The 17,751-nt window shown below is 49.3% G+C and overlaps 1 protein-coding gene and 1 long non-coding RNA gene across 2 annotated transcripts; both read left to right on the plus strand.

Annotated features, from left to right (window-relative positions):
* The first annotated feature begins 1,069 nt into the window (after nucleotides 1-1,069).
* LOC146336274 (ubiquitin-like protein ISG15) lies at nucleotides 1,070-4,890 on the plus strand. The gene is made up of 2 exons (XM_084819549.1): nucleotides 1,070-1,206; nucleotides 3,856-4,890. The coding sequence occupies exons 1-2, from the start codon at nucleotides 1,204-1,206 to the stop codon at nucleotides 4,324-4,326; spliced, it is 474 nt and encodes a 157-aa protein (XP_084675675.1). The 5' UTR covers nucleotides 1,070-1,203; the 3' UTR covers nucleotides 4,327-4,890.
* A 2,623-nt stretch (nucleotides 4,891-7,513) lies between these two features.
* LOC146336275 (uncharacterized) lies at nucleotides 7,514-11,321 on the plus strand. Its single transcript, XR_014785719.1, has 2 exons — nucleotides 7,514-8,349; nucleotides 9,236-11,321. It is a non-coding gene; the product is annotated as an uncharacterized LOC146336275 (long non-coding RNA).
* Nucleotides 11,322-17,751: the final 6,430 nt, after the last annotated feature.

Raw genomic sequence — 17,751 nt, forward strand, 5'->3', positions numbered from 1 at the left:
AAAATAAAACTCCAACTTTGCGGTACTTCTTTGTTATATAGTTGATTTTTCATGGTGACTGGGGTGACGGGAGTTGTAGTCCCAAGAAATCTGGAGGTTGCTGGGTTGGGGATTGCGCTCTTAAAGGCTCAAAATATTTATGTCATGAAATGGAATTATACCAGTTTCCAGAGAGTAGCTGTGTTAATCAAAAACAAGGAATAGTCTTGTGGCACCTTAGAATCATAGAATCATAGAACAGTAGGGTTGTAAGGGGCCTACAAGGCCATCGAGTCCAACCCCCTGCTCAGTGCGGGAATCCAAGTCAGAGCATCCCTGGCAGGTGGCTGTCCAGGCCCGTCTTGAAGGCCTCCAGTGTGGGAGAGCCCACCGCCTCCCCGGGTAACTGGTTCCATTGTCGTACTGCTCTACCAGTCAGGAGGTTTCTCCTGACGTTCAGCCGGAATCTGGCTTCCTGTCGCTTGAGCCCATGATTCCGCGTCCTGCACTCTGGGATGATGGAGAGGAGATCCTGGCCTTCCTCTCTGGGGCGGCCTCTCAAGTCCTTGAAGAGCGCTACCCTATCTCCCCTCAGTCTTCCCTTCTCAAAGCCAGTTCTTTCAGGCTCTCCGCGTAGGGCATTGTTCCCAGCCCCCTGATCACCCGCGTTGCCCTCCCTTGAACCCTCTCCACATTCATCTGGGCATAAGCTTTCATGGCACAATGGAGTACGGTTGATCCGGAGAACGCGGCATCACGATCAGATTTCTCCCGGGACCTTTCACCACAGTAACGGCGTCGTCGTCTTTTAGGTGCCACAACGAGTCTGGGCTGCTTCTGAGGCAACAGCTCAGCGCGGCTGCCAGCCCCGCCCCGTGCCAGCGAGGAAGCCTGCGAGGCCGCGAGGCCGGCGCTGCGCCGCCCGCGCCCCGATCGGTGTCGTTTTCCCTTCTGCTTTCGCTTTCTCCGGCCGGGAAAAGGAAACTCCGCGCCAGGCGCGCGGCCGCTTCAGTTTCCTCCGGGCGCCTCCCACCAGCCGCATCTCGAAAGTGGCGCGGGTATAAAGCGCGGCGGAGAGGAGGCCGTTGTCGCCTTCGCCGAGGATCGGACAGCTGTGCGCGGACGTCGGGTCGCCAGGCGCCAGCGTCGGCTTGCTGCGGATCGTCGCTCGCCGCTCGCCAGGCGCCAGCGTCGGCTTGCTGCGAGCGAGGCTGAACCGGGGAGATGGTGAGGGAAGCCCGGGGCGGCGCGGGGCTGCGGGGAGGCGTCCGGAGAGAGGCTGCCCGCTGATCGGAGGGAAAAGCGCAGCCGGGCGGCTGTCCTCCGGCGCCATCACGCGCGCGCTTGCCGGCTGGAAAGCGGCGCGCTTCTGCCCTTCGAGGCAGGGGAAGCAGCCGCCTGCGGGAGTCCGCTGCCGCGGAGGCGCAACCGGAGGGGCTGCGTGGAAAGCTGCCCACCCGGGAGGGTGGGCTCGATGCGCTGGGCGCTCTGCGCGCGGAGGGGAAGTCGTTGCCCTCGGAGCGGGACCTTTTCCCCGTTTACGGCACTCCGCGTCTGTAAAATGTCGGGAATGGCCCTTAGGGCGTCTGATGATGTGGGCAAAGGTGCTGTCACCATGGCCGGTGAGGGTGGGTGGTGCGTGTGCGTGTGCGGGGGTAGAGTGCAGCTAGGAACGAAATGCCCGAAGGTGTTTCTTCCAGCGGAGGCTGGCGGCTGCGATGCCAGGGGGCGGGGAATCCGCCCCGGGTTTCAGTGCGAACTCTGAAGGAGCGCTTGCAGCGCCTTGGAGAGCTTGCAGCGCCTTGGAGAGCTTGCAGCACCTTGGAGAGGCCCTTCGGAGTTGTGACTGAAACCCGGAGCGGATTCGCCACCCCCCTGGCATCGCAGCCACCAGCCTCCACGGGTATTTGGGGCTCCCACCCCCATGGGGTCCGTGTCAGTGGGCTGCCCGTAGTCAGGAGTGGATTCGTCCCGCTGTAATGTTGCCTCCAAATGCCACACTTTCTTTCTCTCCCAAGGGGTGAATCACAGCCAGTATAGAAGAAAGGAAAGGGGCACCCTTGGAGGGGCTTAACGGGGGGTTTACGCCCCTGGACCTCTGCCCCAGGGGTAAGACTGCCACTTGCAACAGAAGGCCAGGCTGTTTACTTCCGAGTAAGCCCACTCAGAAACTATCCCAGTCAGCCCTTTGGAGTGGGAAACTGAGGAGCCATGGTCTAGTCCGTTTCACACACCCCGCCTCCGCCGCCCGGAGGTTTTTAAAGTGCTCCAGAGCAGTGGGACTGACCTGGAATGCCACTTGCCGGAAAGGATCCCAGCTGCCGCCTCTTCGCTGTGAATAATTGTGCCCGTTTGCTGCTGGGTTTAGCTGGCTCTGACAAAGACAAGGCTGGTCCAGACTCAACCCAGATCTGCTGTTCTCCCTGATATGCTAAGTTGACAGCATTCCCCAACCAGGTGGCCTCCAAATGTGCTGGACTACAACTCCCATCACTCCCAGGATAGTGGGAGTCATAGTCCAACGCATCTGGGAGCCATCAGGTTGGGAAAGGCTGTTGGCTGCCTTCGTATAGAAGAGGATAGTATTCTGGGTGCTTTAAGGTGCACTCCTATGCATGTTTAGACAGAAAAAAAGTCCTACAACTCCCAGCATTCCCCAGCCAGCATGAGAACTGCAGGACTTTTTTCTGCCTAAACATGCACAAGCTCACGCCCATGCAGACATGTACTTCTCTTCTCGAGCCCCCACCCCCGTGTGCTTACCTGATCTGGGACAGTCTGACCTTTTTCAGAGTATGAGCCACCTTTATATGGGCTGCCTGCTGCAAGGAAGAACGCGTTGCTATTACAGGCATAAACTGATAGCCTGAATTCTCACCTCAAGGATTTGAACTCTGGATGTAAAATGCGGTTCTGTGTGTAGGGATTCCTAAGCAACTGCCCCTCAGCTACAATCCCCAGGGTCCTCTGGGTGAAGCCATGCCACTGGAAGTGATCCGAGAGCCATGTACGTAAGCTTGTGCTAGACCTGCCCCAGAAGTGGCTGTTGGAGCATCTTGAACTCAGCGGAGGCCAGTGGCTCTGATGTCAGTGGGACAGTGAATCCAGTCCAGGTTTCAGTCAGAACCAGTCAGAACCAGTCAGACCTCTAAAGGAACTATCCAAGGTGCTTGGATAGCTCCTTAAGAGTTCTGACTGACACCTGGACCGGGTGCTATGTCAGCCTTCTTCAACCTGCTGTCCTGTGGATGTATTGGACTACAACTCCCATCATGCTGGCTGCGTACTAGGCATTGTAGTCCAACCAATGGAACCAATTACCTAGGGAGGTGGTGGGCTCTCCCACGCTGGACTGGAGGCGTTCAAGACGAGGCTGGACAGCCACCTGTCGGGGATGCTCTGACTTGGATTCCTGCATTGAGCAGGGGTTGGACTCGATGGCCTTGTAGGCCCCTTCCAGCCCTACTGCTCTATGATTCTGTGACATCTGGAGGGCACCAGGCTGGGGAAGCCAGCTGTCTCGCAGAAGAAGGCAATTTATTCACCCGGTTGAAGCACCCAGTCTGTAAAGCGTTAAATGATTAATCCAGAGGTGGGGAAACGATGAATCTGCAGATATTGTTGCGACAACTCCCGTCATCCCTGACCATTGGCTATGTTGGCTGGGGCTGATGGGAGTTGGAGTTCAACAAAATCTGGAGGTTTCCCCACCTTAATACATCCACATTAAGAGAACATGCTACTAATGGTGATGTTCCATTCCTGATCAACTTATCTGGAAGAAATGCAAAAGCATGATCTTGTTAGAGCAAAAATTCGTCTCTCTCTCTCGACCTGCATGTGGACTCCCAGTTCTTTTGCTCCCTTTTCCCCCAGGCCCTGCGTTTGAATGTGAAGCTACTGACGGGAGACCAGCACTCCCTGGACACATATGCCCACAGAACCGTCTGGGATTTCAAAATCCTTGTTGGGCAGAAGTCAGGGGTGCCACCTTATCAGCAGAAGCTAGCTTGCCAGAACAACACCTATATCAACCTGCGGGATGGTGCGCAGCTCTCAGAATACGGGCTGAAATCTGGGGATACCATCCTGTTAATGGTCAAGAATGAAGAATCCATTACCGTCTTCCTGAAGAATGACAAGGGCAGAACCAGCACGTACCAAGTCCTGCCTTCAGATCTGGTGACCCAGTTCAGAGCCCGGGTTCAGCAGCAGGAGAACATCCGGGCAGAACAGTTCTGGCTCACGTATGAAGGGAAACCTCTGGAGGATGGCCACAAGCTGTCAGACTACAACATCGCCCCACACAGCAGCATCTTCCTGAACCTGCGCCTCCGTGGGGGCTGAGATCTGGTGGATGGATCAGCCTAGCCGCCCTCCTGACCTTGGACCAGTGTTTCCCAGACTTTCTGAACTTGTCCCTCTCCCCACTTCTAAATTAGGCTGCCCCCTCCCCCCTCCCCAGCCCAGCACCAGTCTTCTGGTTTACACATGTAGCAGTAGATAAATCTAGCATCAGCCATTCCGTCTTGACTGAGAGTCAGCTGAGAGACTGTCCGTATTTGGCTCCACCTCTCCTTGAATGGTTTCCCTTCCAGCTGGCCACAGTAAGAATCGTGAAACTTTAACCAGTGTCTTGAGTTTGCTTGCTCTCCTCTTCCCTCCTCACCCCCCTCCCTGTCCCCTTCTGAGGTGTCCCTTCGATTGTAAGCCTGAGTGCAGGGGCTGTCTTGTTATTTTGTGCGCTCGCAGCCTAGTTAGCTGAAGAGCGGAGTAGAAATATTCTTAAATAAACTGTAAATGTGAGTTCTACTGATGCTTTTATCTGAGCTTGGCTCTGCTTCTCCATTTTGTTTGGATGCTTTTTAGCAGCTGAAAAACACATCACTAAATAAAGAAAAGACAAAATGACTTGTGCTCTATTTCTTGACTGATATTTCTCTGGGTTCTGCCACTCTCGGCGTCAGTGTTGCATCGTTCAGTCACACTGAGTCGTTTTAGGGCCTCTGGGCAATTGGAGTGTGGGGGTGACCAGTATAGCAGCTGCTATGGTTGGTAGACCTGCTGGAATCCCCTGTGATGCAGTGTTTGGATTTGAATCCGTGACAGTGGGGCTCAAATCCTCATTCCATCACAAAGTTTACTGGGTGACTTCAGGCCAATCATTCTTCCTCAGCCTAGCCCACCTCACAGGAGTGACCAATCTGTGCTGTCCTACACTCTCTGGAGGGTGGGAGGGACAAAACTATTTTAAAAAATCAATATTTTGAATCATTATAGCTCCATTCCTGGAAGAAGACAAGTGGGATTCTGCGACCTGTATAAATACATTCTGCAGTTTTACCTAGTTTGCAGAAGTGATCGTGGCTAGTCTTTTGGGGAGGGGGATAAGAGCTTCTAGGGGAAACTCTGGGTCTGGCTTTTCTGACCTCTGGGCACCCCCACACCCTCCTGAGATTTGTCTAGGCATTTCGGCCATAAGGAACAGAGTATAGTTATCGTTTTTTAAAGCATTCACAGAAAGTTGATTTTTGCAGACAGTCCCACAGCTTTTCTGCAGAACTGTGTCTCCCAAATGCGTTTGCAATACAATTGCCAACTGTCCTTCTGGCAGGGCTCCTCTTCGTCTAGCAGCTTCGGGAATAACAGAAAAATAGCGTGAGGCTTTGCCCACCATAAGAATGCAGCAATGAATGCAGTTTCATCTACTGAATGGTGTATGTTTGCTTGCTCAGTATATCCTGCTCGATACGTTTGAATGCTGGGCTCCCAAAGCAGCTGGCAGGATCAAAGAAGCCATAAAGTACAAGAAACACGTTCGCATTCCTGATTTTGTAATTCAGGCCCAAACCACGGGTGATGGTGAAGGGCCTGATCAGCTGGGGGGGGGGGCTGCCCCATTTGTGTGTATAGTGGGGAGTGGGGGATGCCGAGTGGAAGCCCAGGTAGGCAGGGCTGACCTGTTCCCCCCCTGCCCTGTTGCTGCTACTCCTGCCATCGTGTCTCTAGAAGCCCTTTTCCCACCGCTTGGCCCTGAATCCTCACCTGAGTAAAGCAAGAGCGGGGTGGGGGTGGCGGTCAGGAAGAGCAAGAAGAAGAGCCTTGCTGCATCCACCGCTCCGTTTGGAGCTGCTTCCCACACAGTGGCCGGCTGGGTGCCTCTCGGAAGCTCACAAGCAGGACGCAAGGGCAACGGATGTCTCTGCTGCTGCTGCTGCCGCTGCTGCTGCTGCCTGGCAGGTGAAATGCAAGTAACCAGCTGCCAGTGAAGACGAAGGGTGCACTGAGCCATATCCTTCCTCCATGACGTGGCCCAGTCCCAGGAGCGGCTCTATATTTGGGGGGATGGGTCAGCGGTCCTCTGCCTCCCGCCTCCACCCACTTGTGTCAGAGAAATCCCCCCACAACCAGTTCCATTTGCCCCCATGCACGGCATGCAGCTGCCAATGGCCGCACACAACCTTCTGCCCTCCTGGCAATCTCAGTAGAATATGGAGTATCTGCCCTGCCTCCACCCCACCAGCCCCAATGAGCATCAGCTGCCACTGTCTAATCTCCTTTCCGAGTCATCTAGGCAAGTGGGCATCACCAAATGGCAGCTGTCCCCAAGTTGGTGCTCTCCAGATGTGGGACTACAACTCCCATTGTCCCCAGCTCGGGGACGGCTGCTATGTCTGGTGGCAGCAAACCCTGTGAGTAGATCGTGCGTTCTGTGAAGAAGTCCTTCCTTTTGTCTGTTGTGAGTCGGGGGGGGGGGAGGCTGGACCAGATGACCTTTGAGGTCCCTTCTGAGTCCATGATTCTATGAGTCTCCCACCACCAGTCGGCTTCCTTGGAAGCCCCCAAGTTCAAGCATTATGGCAGAAGGAGAAAGCCATCCCTCTCCTTCCACACCCTGAATAACAGGGGCGGGGGGTGGTGGAGGTGGCTCTGCTCTGCGCTCGGATGTCAGGTGGTGGCAGAGAGGGCTCTGCCCTCTGAGCTGGTACTTTTGGAGGGCTACATGGTGGTTGTGGTGGGAGGTGATCTGATTACAACTGGGGGAGGTTAGGGGTGGGGCAGGGGTTGTGCATCTGCCAGAATTCCAACTCTGGGGCTGCAAGGAAAAAGGTGTTGTGGGGGAGGGAGAGGTCAGCACCCCCCTCCCATCGTGGCACGTGGCTCTTCCAGTTTCACCTTCACTGCTCCCTTCACAGGGAACGGGGGCCGGTAATAGAAAAACAGTGTTCAAAGACACAGGGGCTCTCTTCACACGGAGCTTTTATCCTGGGATGGAGATGGCGCTCTCGCAGAAGTTTGCGGGCTCTTTAGATGACGCCGTGATCCTCCAGGGCGTCTCCTACACAAAATGCCCTTCGTTCCTTTTAAAAATAGATCGCAGATCATGAGCTATCAAATTACCCCGCTGTGTTCCGCTTGAGTTCCCTCCGTGAAAAGAGGACAAGCGGCAAGAAGAGGAGCGAGATCAATGAAAGATATTGGAAGACTCAGATATGGGGAGAAGGAGCGGGGCAGGGGAGTGGGGAAAGGAAGCGGGTGAAAAAGGGGGTCGTTGTGATCCTGCATTTAAAACGGAAGCAGAAAGCCCCATTTTAAATGCAGGATTTTAGGGTGGTGTAGAGATTCCCATTATCTGCTATCTATTTAAAAATGGAACAAAGGGCATTTAGTGCAGGAGATGCCCTGGAGGGTCACGGCGTCGTGTAAAGAGCCCACAAACGTCTGTGAAGGACCAATCTCAATAGCAGGATAAAAGCTCCATGTGAACAAAGCCTGTGGGCATCTCTACACCAGCCTAAAATCCTGCCCTTTAAACGGGGCTTTCTGCTTCCATTTTAAATAGGCAGATAAATAAGTAGATAAATAGGCACTGCCTCGGCGGGAAAGGTAGCAGCGTTCCGTGCACCTCGGTGTTCAGTCATGCCGGCCACATGACCACGGAAGCGTCTTCGGACAGCGCTGGCTCTTCAGCTTAGAAACGAGGATGAGCACCACACCCTAGAGTCGGACTGGTTGGGGACACCTTTACCTTTACCTTTTAAGGTTAGGTCATCACTATTCCCATTTAGCAGGCAGAAAAACTGAGGCTGATACAGAATAGCTTCCTTGTTATGGTCATGTGCAGCATGCCTTACAGTTAACTGAGGCATTGAACCCAGGTCTCCCAGGCTCAGTACTTTAATCGCTGTACCTTACTGGCTGTTTCTGATATTGCATTTCAGACCAGTCATCTTGGACCCAGCTGATCCAACTGGGAATGTAGGAATGGGGAGCCGCTGGGATCTGCTTGCTAAAGAAGCTGAACGTTGTTCTCAACAGAGATGCTGCAAGGATATCAACAGATCCCTGGTTGCTCACTGGAATGTTCCGGTGAGGGTGAAATGCCTCCTTTTACATTATTTGTGTGGCTTAGGGCACCATCCTATGCACGTTCAGACATAAAAAAAAGTTCTACAGCTCCCAGAATTCTGGGGGATGCTGGGAGTTGTAGGACTTTTTTCTGTCTAAACATGCATAGAATTGCGCCCTTAAAGGCAGAGCACGTCACTGGACCATCTTCCTCAATGTGGGATATGGGGGGAATTTCCATGGATATAGGTATGGGTTTTGAGTTCACATGACGTCCTTTCACCAGGACATCTTGTCCTGTACACATCCCCTTGTCTTTATCAAACAACAAGAAGTCTTTCAGTGCCTCAAAGACTAACCAGTTTATTCTGGCATAAGCTTCCGTGGGCGATAGTCCACTTCATCAGATGCATGAAGTGCTATCGAGGGCTTCAGGTATATAGAAGAACTGTCAATCAGTAAAACAAGACAGTTCCTGCCCACAGGCGTACAATCTGAAAAAGACATGACACACAAGGAAGAGGGCATGGGGAGGGAAGAGGAAAAAATGAAACAGACTTTCAGCAGGGCTGGTGGAATGGTCCTACTTGCCTCTTGGGAGGTGGCAGTCAAACTGGAACAAGTCCTGATATTCCCTTTGCCTCCTCTTATCTCCCTCACTCCTTCTTCCTTTCCACAGGGCAGATGATGTCAACTGGCCTTCGGAGGGGGCAGTCCGACTGGATCAGGCCCTGATGTTGCCTTTGCCTCTATTCCCCCAGACAGAGTCCTGATCCAGATTAGGCCTCCTTCACCTGCCATTTACTTTTAGAAAGCCATCCATGCAATTGCTAGTTGTGTGAATGGTGTCTTGTCTAGCTGGGATGTTAAATCACAGATCTTCTGTCTTTCTGCGTTCTTCTTTCAGCTGCAGGTGCCTTGGGAGGACAAACAGTTCTACTGCACCATACTCTGAGGAGACCCTTCCAGCCTCATTGCACGGGATGAAGTATAGTGTGGGTGTATTAAGGGGGACGTACATCTTTCATGGTCTTCCAGGCTGTTTTTGTAAAAAGAAAAAAAACACACGTCACTGCGGTTTCTGAAAACTAGTTGAAAACTAGAACAAGATCTGAGGCTGTTAATTAAAAAAAAATGTTGCAGGACAGTCTGGCTTTTAACAAAGCGTGGGAGCGTGAGAGTGTGAGGCCGAAGAAGTAGCTGTTAGCCTAGTGTGCTGAGGGGGGGGGGCAGGAAAATTGCCCACAACGTTCTGAGTTGTGCAACATCATCACCTCGCCTAATTGAGATAAAATCCCTAAGAAATGGAAACTGAAAATGAAGACCCAGAAGATGAAGGCAAAATAGAAAATAAAGATGAAGAATCAGCCCCCAGAGCACAGGCTAGACCCCTCTTCGAGTGAAAAGTGTGCCATAAGACTGTCCCAAAGCAGAATGAAGCAGAGAGACCATGTTGAAGATCTCTGTCAAGGTAACCGTGTTTAGCTTTGAACTGTGTTAGAATTGCATAGAGCCTGTAGCTACTGACCATCAGCTATATGATTTCTGAAGAGCGTAACCATTAAGCTTTTGCCGTGGGATTCCCTGCAATGAAGAAATCTCACTGATTTGAGTATCCAGTGTTACACTGCCTAAGTGTGTGTGCTAAAGAGACCGAGAAAACAGACAGCATGTTCCTGGCCAAGCCAAAATCACGCTACTGCCATGCTCCTGAAAGCTGCAATAAACTGTGTAAGCTGAAAGACCCAACCTGATTGAGAAGAAAATATTGGAGCAACTGTCTTAAAAAACAATGAGATCTGTGTAGCTGGCTGGCTGACGCTGTCAGTGATGTTACAACTTTAAATTAAGACTGTTTTCCTGTTTGAGACCCCAGCGAAGAAAGCTGACCCGAGTTATTTGTTGCCCGTGCCAAAGCAAGAATTTGGCTGCCCTGTACCTCATCATGTCCTGTTTTAAGCTTGGGATTTACAAATACAGACAAACTGAGAAGCTTGCCTTTGAAGTCCTGCAAATCACCCCACCGCCTCCCCGAAGATTAATGGCTGCCTGAAAAATGCAAGTATAAGGCGATGCCCGTCACCCCCCAGCGTCCTGAGTTTCAGCACTCAGTGTTTCAGTGCTTTCGGGTACCAGGTTAGAAAAGAAAAAAAAAAGAGTAAGTTTTTAAAATGTCTGTGAGAGAACCTGACAGAGGTAGAATAAAATTTACAGAGGAGTTGCCCAAGTTAAAGCATCATGGCTGGAGAGCTGAGCTGTGCCGCTCTGTTTAAACAGAAGCCTTGCTAAAAAGTTAAAGGCCCTTGTCTGTCAGAAGGGGTGTAGGGCCACACTTTCCCTTTTTAAACTGATGCAAAAGTGGAGAGCCTTTGCTGGAAACATCTCATCTTCATTGCCCAGAGCCTTCCCTGTTTGCCTCCATCATTGTCTGGGCTTTTTAGAGACACTCTGCACATGAACTAAAATTTTAAATTGTCAAAGACTTGCCATGGACAGTGCTGTGAAGCTTTTGATGAACTCTCATCGCTGTGGACCGTGTGTCTGTGTTTGTCGTCAGCTCAGTGTACAGCAGGCTGAGTTTAATCTGTGACTTTTAGATTTCCTTCTGCCAGAACTCATGCAGCATAGAGTTGCCAATGCAAAAATGGTGACCTAGAACTCTTTGCGTGTGTGGGTATGCCCGTTCCTTGATTTTAATGGGCCCTGAGCTTTCAGCCAGAAGACCAGTATGATTGCTGGATCTGCTCCATCATGCCTTACCATGCAAAAGGTGTTTTCCATTCATTGTGTTAAATTGCAGAAAAAGTTTGTTGTGTATATTTTATGATTTCTTAAATATCATAAAATATATGTGATATTTGCAGATTAGTGTTAGTTGCAACTCCAAATGATACTAAGTGTGGTTCCCAATAGATGACAAGGAGAAAAGACAAAGTCAAGTAGAGAAAGTAGAAGACAGATAGAGAGAGAAAAAAAAAGAAAAGAAAGAAAAGGCAAGAGGCAAAGAAAAAACATTTATAAAAAAGAAGCGTGGCCATAGTTGCCCCCAGGGTAAATTAAAAGCAGCTGATTGTGCCTGGAGCTTATTACCTGGGATAAAGTAGCCACAATAATGTAATAGTTCTTTAAAATGAAGAAAATGTAACTAGAAGGAGAAGAAGAGCCTATCCCAAATGTGTGTCATTGAGACTAGTGTAAGGCAGAAAAGTTTAAGTAAGTTTAACTTGAAAAAGACAAATAAAGAAACAAGGCTGGTGCATGGATCAGAAAGTTTTATGTAAAAAGTTTGAAACATGATCTGCAATACAGGCAGATCAGCAAAGAAAAAAAAAAGCAAAAGAAAGAGAAAAAAAATTGTCTTCCCATACTAATAAATAAAAGTGTTATCAAGCACTTTGGGAAGCGAAGTTGTTTACAGGAAGCTGTGCCTGAGAACCAAACACTTCTAGCCTATGCTGAAAATGCTTGCTAGTGTTGTGCTGCCTCATGGGTAACATGTATGGTATAAAACCCATTTAGCGCAATAGCTCGTGGTTCAGAGAAGCTGTCTGATCCAAAAATTAAGTACGCCTGTGTGCTGTAAGTTACCCAATAAAGTCTCCTTGTAAGTAACCCCCCCGCTGGAATCCCAAAACACAAGTGGGGCTAGAGCGCCTCACCCAGTATCAAACCCTGCTGTTAGAAGCCATAAAAGCAGGTATAAAGAAGTCAATTAATATGACCAAAGTGTCTAAAGTGCTGCAAGGTGCCACCGAGGCCCCAGAGCGTACTTGGAGCATCTTTCAAATGCCTATCGCCAGTACACCTCCCTCAACCCAGAGGCCCAAGAAGACGTAGACGAAAGAAAAAAGAAGAAGACCCGGCAGAGGCAGAAGATTCTTAAAAAAGAACCAGTGTGCCCATTGTGAACAAGATGGACATTAGTGGCATAAATGCCCAAATAAAATAAATCAAATACACAAAGGAGAAAACCAAAGGGGCCAGAATGGGCGAAGAGGGAGACAGCTTGAGAGGGGCCGTGACATTGACTGTGAGGGGCAGTGGCATTGACTTCATGATTGACACTGGAGTGGCATCAAGAGCAAGCAAACGTTAGCCTTAAACAAGAAGTCCAAACACTGAGCAAAGGTCTTCAAGCCCAGCGTCGCTTTGTCTTAAAAAAATAAGCCATTCCCATCACAGAAGTTCATCCTTTCCAACCAAGAGTTAAAGTATGAGTTAAAGAGAGAAAAATAACCCTTTGACTCCCAGATGGAAAGAACTCAGAACTGTCATACTTTCCACCCCCGCAGCTATGAAAGCAGCTAGAGTTAAACCCTAGATACATTGGACACGAGTCAAGAGAGCGAGAAAGAGAGAGTAGACTATAAACAGAAATCCTGAAAATCCTTTAAAAATCATTCTGAAAAAGCAGTAAGAAGACTCAGGCTAGACCTTACTGTGGACACACCGGGAAACTATCCCCCTGCGTACGGTCAGACCTGCAACTGGAGAATTGAAGAAGGGGACTAGACCCTACTGCAGCTTGCCAGGTGAATAGCTGCCCAGCGTACGGTCAGATCCCAAAGAAGATCAAACATGCGTGTTGTAGTGTTAGTAGTGTTGCATTGTGTCTCCTTAATAAGGTGCAAAAAGGGGGGCCAGCCCCTGAAAGAGAAAGTTTGTCCCAGGGATTTGCTGATAATTACTGGCTTCACCTGGCTAACATCACGAAAGTAAAACATTTTTGTTTGCCAAAAGGTATACCTGCAAACAGGCTTATTAGCTCTTGCCTAATACCTGTCCGTAGACATCCTGAAAAAATTCAAAAAGATACCATGTTAAGAGTTTATGGTGTAAGTTTAACTTATTCCCAAAATGCTAATTGGGGCGTGGTTGCAAAGATCCTACCCCCTACAGAGTTCATTCTACGCACCCCCATCGTTGCTGAAACAAATGCTACGTGTGCACGAATGCTTAATTGTCAAAATTTTTTCCAGAAAATATAAAGCTATCCCTGGCCCCCTTCCACTGTAATAAAATTCAAAACATATCTTTTAATGATGCCCGCATACTTTTGCCTCATGGATGGTTTTAGACATGTAATTCCCGCACTTGGTCATTCATTCCTGCCAACTTGTCTGATAACCACCCATGTTGCCTCAGCCGCCAATTGAACTGGTGCCAATTCTTCCCCTGTAGCCCGAGAAAATCCGTCAACGGCAGCCTCGAGCACTCCAACTAACTAAAAATTGTAATAGTCATGTGCAGTTATATTCTGACTCAGAAAAATTGGCCTTAGCAATGTCACTGGTTAAGGTTCCAGGTTTAGCCTTGGCTAATAGTCTGGAGATCAACCGGTTAGCTTGCAGCTTAGCCAAAAGCATAAATGCCACCTCACGAGCATTGTCATTGTTCAATAAAGAGTTGCGTGATCTAAGAGGTGCAATCTAGAAAATAGACCTGGTATAGATTACCTCTTCCTTCTTCATCATTTAAGTTGTGAGACACACCAAAATCTCTGTTGTTTTAACTTAACTAATAATGGCAATGCTGTAGATGAACAGATCAACAAGCTGCACAATATAGTAGCTAACAAAACAATAAGACAAAACAATTAGCTAAATTAGTTAACCCCTTGGCTTCCAGATCTTAGCTGGCTTAAAAGCATTGTTCATCCTAATTCTACCAGTATTGTTCATAAAAGTTCTGTTATGTCTCTGCGTTCCTTGTCTTATGCGCTGTTCAACCAATCTGTTTTATGTCTCAGCTAGTAAAACTGCTGCCCTCTACGCTCTAATAGCCCAACAAAAGGCTAAGTAATATGTATGTCACAAAAAGCTTTGTATGGTTATCAAAAATGCTATAATTGTAATAAAATTATGCATTTAAGGGGGGAATGTAGCAGCCATATCGGGGGTCAGACTAAGTAGCCTCATGCAGTCTCATGCTTCATGTTCTTGCTGAGCTCTTTCTCCCTTAAATATATTGTTGTAAGCTGATGAGACACAGGAATTCCTTAACTTGTCAAAGGTCATACAATTGTATATCTTGTTCTCTGCTGTTCTCTTCTGTTCTCTCCTTATCATGGCTACCCTATAACCCAGTTCTTGTATTATAAACAATAGTGCTAAGAGAAGAAATGTTGAGAATTGCAACCCCATGCCGGAGGGGGAGGAGGAGCCATTTCATATGTGTCACAATGTCTATAAAACCAATGTGCTAATGTAAATCGGGGCTTCTGGCTCTTTGGAAACGATTCCAGCCTTAAGCCCGCGCGTTAAATAAAGAATCTCTTTTTCCTTCACTCCGTGGTCTCTCTGACTCTGGGTTCTGCAACAATAGAGCTGGTCAGATTGTGCCCACCCTTTCTGAGTGAAGCTCTGCCCTGTGGCACCCCTAGGCATGGCCCCTGATGTGGTGCGCCTGTATAGTGCCCTTTGGGAGGGGTTTGCCCACTCTATTCCCTCGAGGGGGGCTGCCCCACAGTGGAGGGGGGGCATCTGTCTCCTGCCTTCCAGCTGTACACAGAGCAATGTGCTGCTCAGGAAACTCTGCCGTCTGGTGACTGAAGGTGGCATTGCAGGCTTCCAACACAGGGGCATGCTGGGAGTTGTAGGACTTTTTAACTGTCTACACATGAACAGGATTATGGCTTAAATGGATGAATATTAATTAATGCATTTTTAAAACACCCCCCCCCCCCGATTAGCAGCAGGTGATGGGGGAAGTGGCAAAGAGGCCTGGTGTTTGAGCCAGCATGGGCGTGCTGGGGCCTATCAGGGCTCACACTGCTTGCCATAGTATTCTTTGCTCTTACTTTTAAAGACATTTTATAGGAAATAAAATGGGGCGGCCAGGCACTCCCTTTATTGCTTTTACCTTTAGAATATATTATCCTTTTCTACAACAAAATGGTGTTTATTCCAACGTAAATGTTTTTTTGCATCAGGGTAGCAGAAGCGCACTCTCATTTTGTTCCTGCAGTCATGATGGTGCTACAATTTAAGTGAATTTAAAAAGCACGCTCAGAGGATCTCCTTCTTTTAAATCAGGGTTGGCAAACAGTATTTTTTCATTTTTGCTCTAGAGTATCAGTGGAAGAAGTTGAAAAGCATGGAATGGCAGGGGTTGTGTGTGTCAGGAGGTCGCTCCCTGTTGCCTTCTGAAATCCTCAGGTAGCCGGAATCAACACGCAGACAATAGGGCTCTTTTCCAAGACTTTGTTCCCATTCAACCTAACGATGCGTACAGATGCTAATTGCTTGATCCTACCAGTAAGACTTAAGAGGGCTGCCTACTCGGGGGTTCTAGCCTTAGGAATCAGTTGATCTCCATTTGAAGGGGAAGGCGGGAAACCGCTATACTTATGAGCTAGGAGAGAGTCCACCCCTTTCCCATGGGGCATCGGGGTGCCGCTGTTGCCGACGCGCCAAGTGGGCTGAGCGCCACCTCTCAGCGCCCGCCATCTTGCGCTTGAGGGTGTGCTGGCGCCTAGCGTCCAGAAACTGCTGTTGCTCCGCCCTCTCCCTGCCAGGGTCACTATCACTCTCAGGAATGTGTACCGGGAGGGGCTCTCCCCCTGGCTGCTCCTCTGAAGCACGCGCGGGTTCCTCTCCCACGGTTTCTAACTCTTCCTCAGAATCAGAACTGCTTTAGGGCTCTCTGGGCTCCGATCCAACCCTGATCGAAAAGGAGACATCTTACTTGTATGCTTCACAACCAAAGCAAGACACATGGCTGTCTAAAGGGGCCCATTATGTCCAGGGTCTAAATGACCTTAAAGTACCACTGTGTGGAGATGTCTGCCATCCCCACCCCCACTTCCATCTCCCCCCAGTTCCATCCCCCCCGCATTTAACCTGCCCATAAGTAGAGGTCAGCATCTGTTGCCCTGCTCTGTATCCTGCCTGTGCATGTACGTAAGAGAAGCATGTAGCCAAGACCGGGCCTTTTCAGTGGGGGCACCAAGCTGGTAGAATTCCCACAGAGTCGTGTAGGGCTCCTTCCCATTTAGTCTTTAGGCAGCCGTGAAGGGCTTGCTTTTCAGTAAGTGTTTGAAGTCTGATTCTATTCTTTTAACCTGCTGTTGTCTCAGGGGAGAGGACTAGTCCAGACTTGTCCCAACTGGCCCTGCCATACTCTCCATAGCACGGAACCATTCCTGATTTGTTGTGCCTTCTTGTCAATTTTAGCAGCCAAGTTATCCTGGCAAATACAGACACGTCTTCCATTGCTCCTGGTGCAGCTGGTGTTATCCTGCGTTCCTAGTGGGAAATCCATGAAGGTGGCTTTAAAAACATTAAATTCATAGAGCTGGAAGGCCTCTTGGAGGTCATCCAGTCCAACCCCCTGCTCCGTGTGGGAAGTCCAGAGCTAGAAACCCTTCGTAGATGGCTGTCCAAACTCTGCTTAAAGCCCTCTGGTGAGAGAGACCCCACCACCCACCTAGGGAATTGGCTCCCTTGACAAACCGCTTTTGCTGTCAAGAGGTTTCTCCTAAGGTTCGGCGAAAATCTACCTTCCTGGAACGTAAGCCCCTTAGATCTAGTCCTGCCCTTTGGGGCAGCAGAAGACGAGTCTTTGCCCTCTTCCGAGTGATGACAGCCCTTCAGAGATTTGAAGAGTGCTATCACGTCCCCACTGGAGGCTGGGGGCTCCGATGTCAGTGGGGCGGTGAATCCGCTCCAGGTTTCAGTCAGAACTCTAAAGGAGCTCTCCAAGGTGCAGAGCAACTTTAGAGTTCTGACTCAAACCCAGGGTGGATGCACCGCCCCACTGACATCACAGCCACCAGCCTCCATTGCGACATCCCCTTCCATCTTCTCTGCTCCAGGCTAAACATCCCCAGTGGACTTGCTTTCCATACCACTCCTTGTTGCCCTCCTCTGAACCTGTTCCAATTTGTCTACATCCTTCTTAAATTGTGGCACCCAGAACTGGACACAGTGCATCAGATGGGGTTGGACTGGTGCAGAATGAAGTGTTACTTTTCGCAATTTGGAATCTACAGTTCTATTAAGGCAGCCCAAACTCACATTAACCATTTTTGCAGCTTCATCACACACGTGATCAGCTTGTGATTGACTACAATTCTGAGATCCTTTTGACATGTACTACCGCCAAGCCCTATATAAGAAATGAAATCCAAAACATAGTAGAGACGATGATGGTGATGAATTACATTTCTATACCGCCCCATAGCCGAAGCTCTCTGGGTGGTTTACAGAAGTTAAAACATTAAAATTCAAAATGCGAAGTTGAAAAGCCATTTACATGGAAGCACATGGGCAATATACACAAAAAACATATAACTAAAAACAACTTTGAACTGTCAGTCATGACTAAAGACACATCCAGGACTGATGAAAACTCACCATGTGCTGCCAAATGCCTGGGAAAAGAGATGGGTCTTAACCTGGCACCAAAAAGATAACAATGTTG

Source organism: Heloderma suspectum, chromosome 13, assembly GCF_057233095.1.
Source record: "Heloderma suspectum isolate Gila_16-S chromosome 13, 16-S_ref, whole genome shotgun sequence".
Lineage (NCBI taxonomy): Eukaryota > Metazoa > Chordata > Lepidosauria > Squamata > Helodermatidae > Heloderma > Heloderma suspectum.